Consider the following 16,181-nt stretch of genomic DNA (forward strand, 5'->3'; position numbering starts at 1 on the left):
CACACTGTGAAATTCCAGCTTTATTGAGAATTTGAAGTCTTGAGGGGACAGAGCAGGGTGAGATCTTCCATGGAGCCCACAAGATCCCTGCAGGACAGGGAGCTCCTGGGGCTGGGGGTTTCCTCTCCTTTTGTCCATCCCAAGCCTCCACCCATCTCTAAAGGATTTTAAGGAGATCAGAGCTGTTCTCCTCCTCCTCAGCTCACACCCAGCTCCTGCTCCCACCCCTCAGTGTCTGAGCACGGTGGGGGTGATCATCCTGGGGTGGGAGTAGTAGCGGCACTCGGGGGGCGGCTGCAGCTCCATCACCCTCGTGCTGATGTTCTCCCTCCTGAACCCCGCCTGCAGCAGCGGCCCCACCTGGGTTTCCTGCAGGAGAGGAGGGCAGGTGGGTGTCTCATGTGAGACAGCCAAGGAAAACCCCTCCGAGCTGCCCTCTGGCGTTCCCCAGCAGCACGGATGAGTTCCACAGCCTCGGGGAGGGGAGCGACTCACCTCAAACATCTTCTCGATGTCGCTGTACCTGGTTTTGAGCAGCTCCCCCCACGAGGTGAGGTTGCAGTAGGTGAGGACCCCTCCTGGCCGTAGCAGGCGGAAGGCGTGGCCCTGCCCCGGGAATTGGGGAATTTTGGGAATTGGGGTCAGCTCCTCCCGCTCAGCCCCCGGCCCCAGCTCCGCCCCGAGGTGTCACCTTGATGAAGTTGAACTGATGCGTGTGCCAGGTGTCCTCTGACAGCGGGTAGGTGTCGTACAGGATCCCTGCCCGGGAACAGGGGCTGGCTGTTAGCTGGGAGAGACCTGAGGGGTTCCTGAGTCCCAGGAAAATCCCCCTCCATGGCCTGGAATTGCTCTGTTCCCATTGCAATTCCCTCCCCATGGCTCTGATCCCTGGAAGGCAGCGATGTGATGGCCCCCAGGACAAGGATCCAGCCCAGGACAAGGGGGAATGGAATCCATCCCAGGACAAGGGTCCATTTCCCCAGGACAAGGATCCATTTCCCCAGGACAAGCATCTGCTTCCCCAGGACAAGGATCTGCTCCCCAGGACAAGGATCTGCTCCCCAGGACAAGGATCCATTTCCCCAGGACAAGCATCTACTTCCCCAGGACAAGGATCTGCTCCCCAGGACAAGGACCCAGCCCAGGACAAAGATATGCTCCCCAGAAGAAGGATCCATTTCTCCAGGACAAGGACCCAGCCCAGGACAAGGATCTGCTCCCCAAGACAAAGATCCACCCCAGGACAAGGATCTGCTCCCCAGGACAAGGACCCAGCCCAGGACAAGGACCCCAGGGACACAGCTGTGTCCTGTCCCCAGCCCCATGCAGAATCTGGGCTCCACCTGCACCCTGGCCAAACTGCTGCCCCCTTTCCATGGCTCAGAGATGTCCTGGGATGCCCTGGGCTTTGCTGCACCCCCAATTTGCAGTGGGGTGCCCAGCCCAGCCCCTGCCCATCCTGCTGGTGCTGTCTCACCACTGAAGTGCCCGTCCGGCAGCGTTGGCACCACGTCCTCCCACAGCCCCTTCAGGGGCACCACCTGTGGGTGGGGGGCACAGGGGTGAGCTTGGGGGGCCACAGGCACCCCCCAAGCCTGGCACAGCCCAGCGTGCCCCTGACCTTGTGCGGCTGTGCCTTGGCCCACTGCTCCAGGCGCCGGAACACGCCCTCGTTGCACTCGATGATCCAGTGCTCGTCGATGCCGAATTCCTGCACCTTGGAGGCGGCGATGGCCATGCCAAACCCCACCTCCAGCACGCGGCCGCCTGCAGGTGGAACCCGGCACTCACAGCTCGGGGTTTTCTGTGCCTTAAACCCCTCCCCAAGCACTGAATTCTGAGCCATTCTTTCCCCACATTGAGCTCTTTGGGTGCGGGTTGGGAGCACGTGGTGCTGGTGGCTGAGAAGTTGGGAGCAGCAGGGACATGTCTCTGTCACCTGTTGTCCCCCAGTTACCCCTGTGTCCCTGTCACCTGCTGCCCTCCCACAGTGGCCCTTTGTCCCCAACAACCCCCCCCCAGTTGATCCCAGTGAGAACAAACAACATCCAACCCTCCCTCTGCCAGGGAAACAGCCCCAAAAGTGGCAGATCCCAGGAGGGGAAACAGTCCCAAAAGTGGGAGATCCTGGGAGGGGAAAGAGCCCCAAAAGTGGCAGATCCCAGGAGTGGAAATAGTCCCAAAAGTGGCAGATCCCAGGAGGGGAAACAGCCCCAAAACTGGGAGATCCAGGGAGGAGAAACAGCCCCAAATGTGGCAGGGCCATGGGAGGAAGAACAGCCCCAAAAGTGGCAGATTCTGGATGGGAGGTGGCCGCATCCCCTCCACCTGTCCCCATCCCTGACACAAGGACACAAGTGCCACCATAGCCCTGCTGCCCCTGGGGGCACAGGCAGTGGGGGGCACATGCAGTGGGGTCCCCCAGCAGAACATTTCCCCCACCCCAGCTGCTTTAGGAGAAGCTGCACCCCCAGCACACCCCAGAGCCCCCCGTTACCCTTGGATGCAGCCACGGTGGCCAGTGAGTGCATGTAGGGCGTCTCCCAGCGCTCCATCACCGGCTTGCCCAGGATCTCCAGGTGGGCATCGGGCTCATCGTAGCCGGCCTTGGCTTCCCTCCAGGCCGCCCTGCAATCCTCACCCTCGGCAAAGATCGGCCCTGCTGCCGCTCCGGAGCTCATGGCTGCGGGAGGAAAGTCCAGCTGGACAGGGAGGGAGGGAGGGAGAGAGAGAAAGGGCCACAGGGCTCTTGGCTGGCTTTAAATAGCCCTGCTGGAAAGTGCTGAGTGTGCACAGCCGGCTGGGGCCCCTCCGGGGATCGGGGCCCTTATCGGGAATGGGAGTCGTTATCGGGAATGGGAGCCCTTATCAGGGACAGGGCACCACGGGGCTGCCAGGCCTGAGGGGTCACCGGGGTGTCCCTGCTCATGGGCAACGGGACCCCCGGGATGGGCAATGGGATCCCAAAATGGGGAATGAGACCCCTGGGGATGGGCAAGGCAACCCCCAGGATGGGCAATGGTGATCCTGAGATGGTCAATGGGACCCCCAGGGATGGGCAATGGGATCCTGTGATGGGCAGTGGGACCCCCGGGATGGGCAATGGGCACCCTGAGAAGGGTGATGGGACCCTGGGGATGGGTAATGGGACCCTGGAAGGCAGTGGGACCCTGGGATGGGCAATGGGCACCCTGAGAAGGGTAATGGGACTCTGGGGATGGGTAATGGGACACTGAGGGTGGGCAATGCGACCCCAGGGACAGGCAATGAGACCCCTGGGGATGGGCAATGGGATCCTGCAATAGGCAATGGGACCCCTGGGATGGGCAATGCAACCCCCAGGATGGGCAATGAGACCCCCGGGGATGGTCAATGGGACCCTGAGATACGCAATGGGATCCCAGGGATGGGCAATGGAATTCCGGGATGAGCAATGGGACCCCTGGGAAAGGTCAATGGGATCCCAGGGATGGGCAATGGGACCCTGGAATAGCCAATGAGATCCCGGGATGGGTAATGGGACCCTGGAATAGCCAATGGGATCCCAGGGATGGGCAATGGGACCGTGGAATAGCCAATGAGATCCCGGGATGGATCAATGGGACCCCGCGCAGGCCCCGCCCCCCCGCGCGCGCGGACTGCCCTTCCCGCCGGCCCCCGCGCGCGCGCGGCCACGCCCCTCTCTGCCCCTCCCAGGGCGCGGCCCCGGAGACCCCGTAGCGAGGGGCGGGTGCGCGCGCAGCGGCGGCGCTGAGGGAGCGCGAGCGCGCGGCGGGGGGGGGCCGGGCCGGGCCGGGGGCGGCGGGGGGGGAACCGGGACACGGGAACCGGGACACGGCCGGGAGCGCCCGCCCGCGGCCCCACGACCCGCCGCTGGCACCGCCGCCACCGGAGGGAAGAGCCGGGCGCGGCCCCGGAGGAGTCGCCGCCATGAACAGCGTGGGAGGCGCCGATGAGATCGGGTGAGAGGAAGGGGAGGGCAGCGCGCTGGGACGGTGGTGCGAGCTTCGGTCACCTTTTCCCGCAACCTCAGCAGAGCGTCCCGCCGGCGCTCCCGCGGGCCGAGGGGCTGAGCGGGCACCGATAGCGGGCTGGGTGGGCATTGAGAGGGAGCCGGTCCCGGGCCGGAGGTGCTGGGGGGGGGGGGGCCGGTCCCGCCATGTTGGGGCCGTGAGGGCGCACACACCCCCCCCCCGGGCCCCCCCCGCCGTCACGTGACCGGCGCGCGCGCGGGGCTGCGGCAGGTGCGCGCGCCCAAGGTCACCCGCCCGCGGCGCTTCCCGCGCCCGCCCGCACCGGATCCCCCCGCGCCCGCCCGAGTCCCACCCCGGCCCCTTCCTTCCGGCCCTCCCCTCCGGTCACACCTGACGCGGGGACACGGGGCTGCGGGGGACGACACGCCGGTAAAAGGAGGGGATTGTCCCGCTCTGCTGGTGCGGCCTCACCTTGAGTCCTGCGCGCAGTTTTAGGCGCCGCGGTATAAGAAGGATACTGACGTGCTAGCGTGCAGAGGAGGGCAGCGGACATGGGGAAGCCTTAGGAGGAGCGGCTGAGGTTGCTTGGTGTGTTCAGCGTGGAGTAGTCTGAGGGGAGATCTCGTCGCAGTTTAAAACTTCCTCGTGAGGGGAAGCAGAGGGGCAGCTCCGAGCTCTGCTCTCTGGCACCAGTGACAGAAGCCGAGGGAACGCCTGGAGCTGTGGCCGGGGAGGTTTAGGGTGGCTCTCAGGGAAAGGTTTTTTCCCCCAGAGGGTGCTGGGGCGCTGCTCAGGCTCCCCAGAGAATGGTCCCGGCCCCGAGGCTGCCAGAGCTCCAGGAGCGCTCCCAGACACAGGGTGGGATTGTTGAAGAGTTCTGTGCAGGGCCAGGAATTGGACTCGATGATCCTTGAGGGTCTGTTCTGTGATTCTGTGACCCCGCTGGCGTTTTTGTTCTGGTGACTCATCAGGGCTTGCGGTGAGGAGGGGGAAGGTGATGGGACAAAGGTGGCACCAGGAGCCTCCCCTCACCCTCCGTGTCCCCCTCAGGGCAGGGCTGCCCTCCCGAGCTCTCCTCTGCTGTCCTCTGCCTCTGTTCCAGGCAGGAAAATCCCGGTTTTAAGCGTTCCCAAACCAAAAACCTGACACTGGTCTGGTTCTTCTGACGTGCTTTGAGAATCATAGCAAGGCTTGGGTTGGAAGGGAACTCCGAGATGATCCAGCTGCACTCAGTATTACTCTGCTTGAGAGCTGTACCCTGGTGACATTGAAATGATCAGGCTGCAGGCTTGGGCATGGTAGAACTCAAAGTAGCAAAAACCAAATTATAAAATATCCTTGGCTGGTTCTTGCAGTGCAAGTTTTGGCACAGTGTTTGCCCATCAGGACTGGTCACCTTGTTTGAAACTGGAAACACAAACCACTTGTCCCATGCTGCTTGCACTGCTTTGTAAGCTGCTTATTTACTGCATGTTCTTAATTTGTAAGTCATAAAAGTACAGGAGGCAGGGTGAGTGACTGGAATATCACATTGGAATGGTTTGGGTTGGAAGGGACCTTAGACATGATCCAATTCCAGCACACATTGCATGAGGCCTGTTTAAATGAGTGGGTTTTGCTATGAATGTATTTTTATTTGCTCCTGGGCCTTGTCTGGTGCCTTGTGAGACCTGATCAGGTCTGATTTCCTGAGCTGCAGGTGAGTGCCAGGCTCCAGGTTATTCCATGGACTATCAGCTCCCTCCTGAGCATCTGGGCTGGCACAGAGTTTGTTCCCAGTCACAGGCTGGGATCCTTTGGGGCTGTAATCAGATTGGGAATAGCTGGGGGTTAATCAGAGAGGGAAATTTTCTTTATTCTCCTCCCCAAAAGCACTCAGAGGGAAGATGAGAGCACAGAACAAGCTCAGCTGCTCCAGCCCTCAGAAGGAAACTCTGGTTTAAAGCTGTTGTGAGAGGCAGGTGTGGATGGGAAGTTTGAATTCAGCTGCTTTTCTGGGCAGAGATTTTCAGAGAAGGTACCTAAGGGAGCTCTGAGCCCTGCAGGTGTGTTGGCATGGGTGGGGAGGGGCCTTGTGAGTGTTATTTGTTATAATTAATTAATTCTTGAGGCTGGTTTGGATGGAGAAAGTGCTGACCTTGATCCTTTTGTCCTGCAGCTAATGGGGGCTGTGCTGAGGTGTTGATCAGAGCTATTAATCAGACCCCAGATTATTTATGTAGGCAAAGAGTTCGTGCTTTTGTGTGTTTATAAAATACCTGTACATACTTTTTTTTACTAATCCTGAGTTGATTTGCTCCAGCAGCAAGGATGTTTATGGCAACAAACAAGAAATTGGCGATGAAAACGAGAAATTGGCGATGAAAACGAGAAATTAGCAATGAAATTCCCACGGGAAGTAGTGAGGCAGAACACTTGGTTAAAACTTATTATACAGCTGCAGCTTCTGAAGATCCATTATCCCCCTTTGTGCTCCTGAGGTGATCCCTGTGGGAACTCTGCTGCTTCAGGGCTGTTGCTCCTGCTGGACAGACTGACCTGCCCCAAAGCCAGGCTGGTGCTTTGTGCTGGAGGGGCTTTGCATTCCAGCAGGGATGGGCTGTAGTGTCCTCCAGACTGTAAATTTGGGCCTTTATGGAGGTGTGGGCTTTGGGGTGTGGGCAGGTGTGAACTCCAAACATTGAGGAGCATGAGGGGACACTCAGCAGGGTCTGCAGCTTCTTCCCAAGGCAGCAGCAAGCTCTGCTCTGTGGGAGCAGGGGCAGAACCTGGGGCTGTGCCTGGGGAGTTCAGGTTGGAGATCAGGGAAGGTTCTTCCCCCCTGATGGTGCTGGGCACTGCCCAGGCTGCCCAGGGAATGGTCCCAGCCCCCAGAGCTCCAGGAGCATTTGGATACTGCTCCTAGGGGTGCACAGGGTGGGATTGTTGGGGTGTCAGTGCTGGACTCAGTGCTCATGGATCCCTTCCAGCTCAGGATATTTTATCAATTTTGTACATTTCTATGAATTGAATAGCTGCCAGCCCATGAGCTGTTAGAACCAAAAGTTTTCTGGTGATGCAGCTGAACATGGGGAGCATTCACACCCCCATCCTGCCTCACAGCTGTCCTGTACCACACCACATCTGGATTTTTGGGAACTTTGGCCCTGCTCAGTGTCTTCAAACCCAAGGCAGAGGATTCCTGGCTTCTGGTATTCCACAGGATGTATATAAACCAGAGCTGTGGATTTCCATACAGCTGCTGCAGCTGGCCTTGAGCTACCCCAGCTTTGCTCTTCCAGTCCATGTAGGGTGACTACAAATAATTCATGGTGGAATTGGAAGGTTTCAGTGACCTCCCTCCCTCAGACAGCTTGGTGTTCTCTCAGAACGCAGCTGGTACTTTTACAAGGATGTAAAATCAATTAATCTTTTATACCAAGCTATCAAATTTAGTTAAAAACACCCCTAAACAAACCAGAATCTCAAAGAAAATGTCACTAACATATATCAAAGCTTTATTGTGAATATAGCAGTAGGTCAGCTGGTTTTATTTTGCTATTAGGAAATTACTTATTTTTCTTAAAAATAAAGGCACAGAGAGGTTTGTGGTCTGTGTGTGGGGAGGGAAGGTGGTCAGGGGATGATGGTGGGGCCACCTTGGCCAAGCCTGGACCTGTTGCTGTGAACTGGCTGCTGTTGCACAAGGCCCTGAGCCCGTGCCAGGAGCCAGAGCTCTGCCAGAGGGAGCTGGGGGCACTTTCCCAATCCTTGGGGGAAACTTCGTCATGCCCAGCATGCCCACAGAACACAGGCCTGCTCTGACAGAGGGCAGGACTGCAGGGCATAACCCAGGGCATAACCCAGGGCATAACCCAGGGCATAACCTGGGGCAGGGCTGCAGGGCATAACCCAGGGCATAACCCAGGGCTGCAGGGCATAACCCAGGGCATAACCCAGGGCATAACCCAGGGCATAACCCAGGGCTGCAGGGCATAACCCAGGACCTGCCCTGCTGCTCCCAGGGAGGGCTGGCACGTCCTTTAGCATGATGATAACACAGCAGTGACACTGAGGGCTGTCTGTGCCTCACATGTCACCAGCTCAGTTGTTTGCTGGCTGCTCAAGGAGATGCTTTGATCAGTGCTTAACAGTTGCTCTGTTTTGGTGAAAGACAAGACTGGTGTCACGTCTCGGCCTGTGACTTAGAACAGAATTTGCCTCAATGGAACAAGGCTGGTAGGTGCTGTGTAGCGTTGAATTTTGTCACTTTGGCTGGTGCAGAAGGGTTGTGACACAATGTCCTATCAGAGAAGGGAATCAAAGGGGAAAGGGACAGGCTGGTTTTGTCAGTGAGCTGCCCTGCTCCACAGGAACTTCATTTTCTTGGTAGTCCCAGTTCACCTGCAGCTCTCACTGGGGGTGACTGGGCTGCTCTCTCTGCCATTACCTGCCCCTGAAAAGAGCAGGTGAGAGGAAGTTCAGTATTTTTTTTTGTTAGGAGAAATCCATCTTTGCCCATGTAAGTGAGGATGCAGGAATGCCCACCACCCTCAGCTGTACTCGGGTGTAGGTGAAGGCAAAAAGAAGACAAAGCAAGGATGTGGTTTTTCCTCTTTGAGGTCTGATGGAGAACCAGAGGGCATCCCCCAAAAATAAACTATCCCAGTGCTTGTCTGTGCAGAGCCATGGAGCCATTAACAGCAGAGTTTTTCACAGAATCACACAATCCTGAGCTGGAAGTGAAGCCCAGGGATCATCAGAGCCCTGCACAGACACCCCAACAATCCCATCCTATCCCTGACAGCAGTGTCCAAATGCTCCTGGAGCTCTGACAGCTTTGGGGGCGTGCCCACTCCCTGGGGAGCCTGGGCAGTGCCCAGCACAGTCTGGGGAGGAACCTTTCCTGATACCCAGCATGAACCTCCCCTGACACAGCCCCAGCGTTCCCTGGGTCCTGCCCCTGCTCCCAGAGAGCAGAGGTGGATGCTGCTCCTCAGGAGGAAGCTGCACTCAGCTCTGAGGGTGTTTTTGGGGTTGATTCTTGGTACTGACAAGGGCCAAGTGTTGAGGCAGCTCTAACCAACCTTTAATTAGTGAGTAAATGACTGCTGGAAGTTTTGGCACACCCAGGAGTTGATAAAGAGCTGCAGAGCTCCAGCTTGGCACGGAGCTCCTGTAGCACCTACCCAGGTCCTTGGGCATGCTGGGACAGGAAACCCTGCAGATTTGGGTGCTCTTTGCAGAGGAAGAGTTGAATCAGCGTTGAGCAGTTTACTTTGGGGTTTAGCCATGACTTTCTCACCTGCTCATCACTATCTGGAAACTGAGCTGTGCAATGGTTTCCCAACTGCTGGATTAGTGCTGCTCTGTTATTAATACCTGCTGCACAGGTTTGACTTCTGGCTCAGGCCTCAGCCTGGCAGTTCTGCTTTGCTTTCAAGGTGCTGGCAGCCCAGTGAGTGTTCTGTGGTGAGGGAGGGAGGAGCAGAGAGCAGGAGGAAGGGTTTGATTTGAGTATGGTGCCAGCTTTGTAGGGCATGTTGGAATCCTGGTACCCCCAAACCTGGCCAGAAGAGCTGAGCTGGGCCTTAAATCAGATGGAGCATGTGCTGTAGCCCCTAAAGCTGCCCTGTGCTTTGTTTGCAGAAAGCTGTTCGTGGGTGGCCTGGACTGGAGCACGACACAAGGTGAGCAACGTGTGCTGCAGGTGTTGGGCCATGCTGAAAACCCAGCCAGGAGCTCTTCACACTCTTCACAGGCATTGCTCTGGGGGGAGATTGCACTGAGAGCCTCCTCTGCTAATTAATAAAACTTTTCTCTAGAGACAACTCAGCTATATTTTATATATATATATATATATATATATATATGTATATATATATATATATATGTATGTATGTATGTATGTATTTTTTTTATATATTAATACTTCTAGGTTTATATTATTTGATGCTGAAGTTTTTGTCAGCCCAACAGACAACCCTTTTTATAATCACTTCCCTGCTGTTTTCCATTTGGATGAGTGGAAATAAACTGTTGTCTGCCATTTGTTTACAGGAAGTAAGATGTGATCATTTTCAAAAGATGAGTTTGAAGCTGTGTTCCATGTTTGCTGATCTGTTGTCTCATCATTGCAAACACAGTCTGGTGTTGTTAATATCTGGCTCTGTTTAATACTTGCTTTTTTTTTCTTTGACAGAAACTCTTCGTAGCTACTTCTCCCAGTATGGAGAAGTTGTAGACTGTGTAATAATGAAAGACAAAACAACAAATCAATCTCGAGGATTTGGATTTGTCAAATTTAAAGATCCCAACTGTGTGGGAACAGTGCTGGCCAGCAGACCTCATACGTTAGATGGCCGAAATGTAAGTTGATTTTATTGTATTTTTATTTCTTGCACCAGATTCAAAGATTTGCTTTAAATTCTGGCTCCTTATTTGCAGAGTGTCAGTGTTAACCTGGTTGTTGGTTTAAATGATTTATTGTAAGGCAGCTCTTACCTCCATGGCTTGTGTTGTTTGAGCTCTGAGGAGCTGCATGTCAGCAGGGCTGGGTTCAGCTGCCACAAATGTAACTTTAAAACAAAATTGTGCTGAAGTCTGACCAAAGTGGAACTTCTTCCAGATTGATCCAAAGCCATGCACACCCCGGGGGATGCAGCCGGAGCGGACACGGCCGAAGGAAGGATGGGTAAGGAGAGATCCCTGTGTGTCCTCTGGAGTTCCTTGGGGTTATATCTAGGTTTTAAAGGCAGAACTCAAGTGTAAATCTCATTTCTAAAAAGTTTCTTTAATTTAGATTTTCATGGGCAGGCTCTGTGCAGAGCAGTGTCACTCTGGGTGTGGTGTTTCCTAAGCTCTTAGTGATGCTTTTAGTGGAGTTGTTCACATTTGAGAGCACTGGCAGGGCTGATGCTGTTCCAGCCCATTCCACACCCTGCAGCTTCACCAGATTTCAGTTTAGAATGAGCCAAAGGCCTCAGAACTCAGGCTCTGCATTCCTGGTCCTCTGAAGATAGGGGACACTGAACCCCTGAGCTCAGAATGTGCTTCCCTTTCATGCCTGGGAGACTTCAGGGCTGGAGCTCTCCCCTCAGCCTGCCAGAGCCCATTGTTCATGGTTCAGTGTAAAATGATAAAGCAGCCACCCTTATTGTTCTTCTGACTGAATTTTCTCCTCCTTGATTTAGCAGAAAGGATCCAGGAGCGATAACAATAAATCCAATAAAATTTTTGTTGGTGGGATTCCTCATAACTGTGGCGAGACAGAGCTCAGGGAATACTTCAAGAAGTTCGGAGTGGTGAGTCCTGGGGGAAGGTGCCTCCCCTCCCTGCTGCCTCCTCTCACTTTTCCTCAAGCTGTCAAATTTGGGGGAATTTGGACAAATTGTTGAAGCATTTTGTGAGGAACTGTAGTGAACATTCATCATCTGGAAATGTCCCTTGGCAGAACCTGCTGCTCATGTGGAATTTACTTTGCTGCTTCCGTCTCCTCATGTTTAAGTCTACCTGATGCATTGTTCTGTCCCTTCTTCCAAAAACTCCTGAGGTGTCTTAAAAATTATTCCTTTTATTATTATTATTATTTCCACCCTTACCCCCCTTACTCTTGATAACTTTCAGCTGGGCAATTAAAAATGTCTGCTGATTATTTTTTGGGAACAGTGAGTCTCTCAATGGGCTGGATTTTAAGATCCTGGTATTTGACTGTGTGTACAGACAGGTTAAATTTGGGTCTCCTGCCATTGTTTGGGGAGCAGCAGCTGCTTTCAGACCATCTGGAATCTCAGTTCTGATGTCCCTAGAACCTCCATTCTGAGACAAACTGCTCCTCATGCACCTTCTTTAATTCAGTTTGTAACCTTGGACTGAAATGACTGTATCTTCTCTATTTTTTTAAATTTAGTTTTAATTTAGTTTTAATTCCCATTTATCCCAGCTCTCACTGCCCTCAAAGAAGTGGGGGCATATGATAAACAACTGAATTAAATAATTCAGCTGTGGAAAAGTTTGAGGAAGTTAAAGATTGTGTGAGTTAAATTCAGGACTGTGCTGGTAAAAATGAACTTAATTAGCATTTAGTGTAGTTTTTGATGCTTTTTTCAATAACCTTTTTCTGACATTTCTTAGTGGCAGCAAAGGATTTATTGAGAAACAAATTCTTAAGTTTATCAACTTAAATCAGTATTTAAAATTCCATTAATACAATTCATTTAAAACCACAAAAAACCAATAGCTAACAACTGTTTCTTTAGCTTGAAAGGCTGCAGTAGACTAATAATAAAAACAGGGAGCACGTTCCACAGCTGTGGGATGTAGTTTCAAAAGGCTCTTCCTCACAGACTTGGCTTTCCAGCTGTGCCCTGGATGCTGGGGAGATACAGGGTATGTCCTGCAGGTGTAGAAGGCAACAGCCACAACTGTAAGTGCCCTTAAAAGTAAGTAGCAGCACTTTACTCATAGTATAGAAATCAGAAAATCTTCCTGGAGTTGTAACGAGTCCCTTTGGAGCAGTGGAGTCTCACAAAGGTTTTGTGGCCACGAGAGTGAAGAGCCCAAGGCAGGCACTGATTTTTCAGCCCTGGTAATTGCTGGGTCATTAAGGCCAGGGTGAAGTGGACCCAAATGGAGCAGGGGAGGGACAAATGTGGCACTGATGGGGGGCATTATCCCCACCTGGATCCCTCAATAGGATGTGCTCAAGTGAGTGCAGCAACTCAAACCCAAATGTTTTCTAGCTGTAAGTAAAGGTAAAATTGTGTCAGACTTTAAACTCATTTTTACTCATGAGTTAAAATATCCTGAGATTGTCTTGAAGATGCAATTTTACAAAATCACACCCATTTTGTGACCACTTCTCTGCATCTGAGAGATTTCAGAGCAGTTCCCTTCAGCTGTTTTAATGTTGACATAAACATTCCACCTCAGGTTTTGTTTAAATTGTAGCTCACTGTGGTGCTCATTCTGAGAAGAATAATCCTGAAGCCTTTGAACAGCTTGCAATTTCCATTTTTTCTTTTTTTAGGTTAAAATCACACTGATACTGCTCATCCAGAACTTAGAGGGGTTTTGTAAAGCTGTTTGAAGCATTGGTTTAACTGGTGCTCCAGTAATTCAATCAGAGGAGGCCTGCATGTTCCTGGAGGTGCCTGCAGCTCAAGCTGCTTTCCATGGCAAAAGTGAAAATGGTTAAAAATGGGGAAAATCATGTTTTAAAAAGCTACACTGATGAGTTGTTGGAAAACAAACCTTTGGGGTGTGTAATAGGCATAGATTGGGTACAAAAGTGCAAAAGCTCAATGTTAAATTAAAATGTCAAGTGTGATGAGACAATAGATGAGCTCAGGCTTTCTGAACTCCCAGGAAGAGCAACATTCCCTATTTTTGTGCTGTTGCTGGGATGATGGCTGCACTTGGCTTGTGCTTTGTGGGTAGAGAGCAGGAACCAGCTGGTGGTGACTGTTGCAGCCCTCCCCTTGGAGCACAGGGAGTAGAATTTCCCTTCTCTCTTCCAGGTCACTGAAGTTGTAATGATCTATGACGCAGAGAAACAGAGGCCCCGAGGTAAAGGCTGATCTAGTTTGTCCTTGAAATTTCTTCCTACTCTCCTATAGTCAGATGGCAAACTATTTCACACCATCAGAAAAGGTAGATTTTTTTTTTTTTTCCTCCTATGTTGCCTCAGGAAAAAGAATAATTCACTGGGCAAACATCACTTCAAGTCTAGACTCTTCATCTCCAGCTTCACTTGGGTCTGTGCATTTCAACTCAGATGTTTCATGCTCATTGATGGGTTGGTTTTTTTTAATTGTTGAATGAAATTTGATTCTCAAGCCACTCATGTGGCTTAAGGTACTTTTGAGAGGGGGAAAAAATCAGATTTTCCTCCTGTTCCACATGAAAGGTACGTTGGGTCTGTAAGTGCACGTGGGGTGCTCCAGTCAGAGCACGAGACAGGACAGAATCCATCCATCACCTGCTTTTTGTTTTGGTTAAATGGCTTCACCTCAAATTCAAGAAAAAACTCTTCTGAAACAACACAAAATAATTCTGAAATATATATATATATGTATATTTTTAATTGGGATATACAATCCCTGTATACCAGATTGCTTTTTAAGAGGGGAGGAGAATAAAAAACCCCAAAAACCTGAAAGATTCATTAGATATTGAATCAAACTGGGAACCTTTGGTCAAAATATGAAGCAATTCCATGTCACCCTTTGCATCCACCATTTGTTTGCCAAGGAAGAGGCAATATTTTGGCACATGAAGCTTAGCTGTGCTCCCACCCTGTAGCATGTTGAACATGCTAGAGAATAGTTTGCCATCTGAACTTTTCATTTCTCTTCTGCCTCATTATTAAGAAATATATCCTTCACTTCATATTTATTAAGCTGTTAAGTCTTAGTTTTATTTTTAATTTAGACATACATCCTTAGTGACATATTTAAGTGTTTCATAGTAAAGTATGGTAATGTTAAGTAAGTTCTTTTTTTTTGTTTCTTTTCTCTCTGTGAATTGTTTGACTGTGATTAACGATATCTCTTTAGATTTCTTCTCTCTAGGTGATAATTTATCACAGAGGTACAGGCCAGTTCCGCAGTCAGAGGAGGGACGGGCTTTGTCTTTTATTGGAGTGTAAACGAAGTTTCAATATATTTGTTTTTTTGTTTTCTTGCTTTAGCTATCCTAATCTTCTTCCAGCAGATCCCTTTGATTTCAGCAGCACATAAATTCATCTGTTTCAATGCTTTAGAGCAGCTGGTTTTGGATAGAGGAGACAAAGGCACTGGCATTCAAATGGAATTTGGGGCTGAAGTTTTAAAATATTTCAGTAATTATTGTATCATCTCTATCTTTGCAATATTTAATCCCAGCCTTGCAGCCTCTGTGCAAAAGGTACTTAAACATCATGCCTGGTCTGGATTAATCCTGTCTCAATTAATGGCTTCTCTGCTTCAAGCTCTACTAAAAACAACACAGGCAAAGGAGGGCTTGGGGTGCAAAGCACAAGTGCCAGGTGGGGGAAAGGTCTTGTGTCCACCCACAGAAAACTTCCTCCCCTAATTCATCAGACTTCTTAAGCACTTCTTGAATCCTCTCTCTCTCTCTGCCTTTTGTTTCTGTGCTGTTCCAGGCTTTTTTTAGTGTGCTGACTAACACATCTCCCAAAATGGCCCTGGCAGTCCCTGGGGGTGCTAGGAAAAATTCCTCGAGTTTGTATTGGGTACTCCTGGTTGTGCATCCTAGAACACATTTTCTCTTGATTTCTCTGTGTTCTCTTGCTGTTCTGTCCCCTTATCCTTTTAATGACTGTAGATAAAATTCCAGAGGCCAATTCAGTGCCATCTCTCCTTAGACCCTTCTGAATTTTGCCTTTTCCCATTCACTTTACCACCCTTCCTGTGGGAGTGCACATTGGTTTACTGGTAGGAGAAGGGAACATGATCCCTGTTCTAATTCCTGTAGCATCCATTTACCTCCAGCTCCTCAGGAGGCACCAAATTCTCAGGTGATGTCCTTGAGGAGCTGGCTGGGGTCAGGTATCCACAGGATCTTTGCTTCCTCCCAGTCCTGCCTGCTCCTGCCAGCTCTGCCTCATCCAAACTCTTCCCACACCCAAGCACATCAGCCATGGCACATCTCTGGAGGAACCAAGGGGCTTTGGTGCACTCTCAGCTTCTCCTGGTTCCAACAGCTGGGAAGGGATTTCCAGGTTCTTGCTCTGTCTGTTCTCCTCCTCTCTTGGCTGCAGACCAGCTCTGTCACTCTGCTCTGCTCCTCTTGGATTCCTGCTGGGTGCAGTTCATTTCTCCAGCCTTTAGCAGAGTCCTGACCTTCAAAAGCTAAAGCTGCAGGTGGTGGATTTCATCACTTCTGCTTAAAGCTTCACCTTGGAGTTTTGCTGTGCTACTCTGATTTCTGTGCTCTTCTTTATCTTGTGCTGTCTGACCCTTTCAAATCCCCTTTTTAAAATTTATTTATTGCTTTTCTCAATGACCTCTTGCCCTCCCTGTCCCACCCCTCCAACCCAATCCCACAATCTATTCCCCTCCTTTAGCCTTGAAATCAAATTTAACAACAACCTTCACATCCAGATGGAATCCATTGTTTTTCCTCCCCATCTCTTTTTAGACAAAGGCTGGAATACTAAACATGATTTAAATACAAACACTTTTCCTTTGGCTCCAACACTCGGATTTCTGGTTAACTCAGACAAAT

The 16,181-nt window shown here is 51.2% G+C and overlaps 2 protein-coding genes across 5 annotated transcripts in view; one reads left to right on the forward strand and one right to left on the reverse strand.

Annotated features, from left to right (window-relative positions):
* On the reverse strand, positions 1 to 4,118 carry GAMT (guanidinoacetate N-methyltransferase). Its single transcript, XM_059490000.1, has 7 exons — positions 4,016 to 4,118; positions 2,498 to 2,683; positions 1,622 to 1,767; positions 1,478 to 1,541; positions 692 to 759; positions 496 to 606; positions 1 to 369 (listed from the first exon to the last, which is right to left on the reverse strand). Exons 1-7 carry the CDS (start codon positions 4,101 to 4,103, stop codon positions 229 to 231), a joined length of 804 nt encoding a protein of 267 aa, XP_059345983.1. The 5' UTR covers positions 4,104 to 4,118; the 3' UTR covers positions 1 to 228.
* Positions 3,761 to 16,181, forward strand: part of DAZAP1 (DAZ associated protein 1) — a 26,096-nt gene continuing 13,675 nt past the window's right edge. Inside the window, exons 1-6 of one of the 4 annotated variants that reach the window (XM_059489995.1) lie at positions 3,761 to 3,962; positions 9,603 to 9,643; positions 10,156 to 10,322; positions 10,582 to 10,647; positions 11,147 to 11,257; positions 13,472 to 13,520. In XM_059489995.1, coding sequence (XP_059345978.1) covers positions 3,931 to 3,962; positions 9,603 to 9,643; positions 10,156 to 10,322; positions 10,582 to 10,647; positions 11,147 to 11,257; positions 13,472 to 13,520 — 466 coding nt within the window. In that variant the 5' untranslated portion in view covers positions 3,761 to 3,930. Of the gene's footprint in view, positions 3,963 to 9,602; positions 9,644 to 10,155; positions 10,323 to 10,581; positions 10,648 to 11,146; positions 11,258 to 13,471; positions 13,521 to 16,181 lie in introns of those variants that run through there. The other 3 variants (XM_059489996.1, XM_059489997.1, XM_059489999.1) reach the window with 3 other exon arrangements.

This window comes from Ammospiza nelsoni, chromosome 27, assembly GCF_027579445.1.
Source record: "Ammospiza nelsoni isolate bAmmNel1 chromosome 27, bAmmNel1.pri, whole genome shotgun sequence".
NCBI lineage: Eukaryota > Metazoa > Chordata > Aves > Passeriformes > Passerellidae > Ammospiza > Ammospiza nelsoni.

What these genes read in the sequence shown, in the direction of transcription:
- GAMT (XM_059490000.1), bottom strand. Translation starts at nt 4,103, where the DNA reads ATGCCCACCCAGCCCGCTATCGGTGCCCGCTCAGCCCCTCGGCCCGCG. An exon ending in TGCTGAGGTTGCGGGAAAAG is followed by an intron (nt 2,684 to 4,015) that starts GTGACCGAAGCT and finishes TTCCTCCCGCAG; the next exon opens with CCATGAGCTCCGGAGCGGCA. An exon ending in CACCGTGGCTGCATCCAAGG is followed by an intron (nt 1,768 to 2,497) that starts GTAACGGGGGGC and finishes TTCCACCTGCAG; the next exon opens with GCGGCCGCGTGCTGGAGGTG.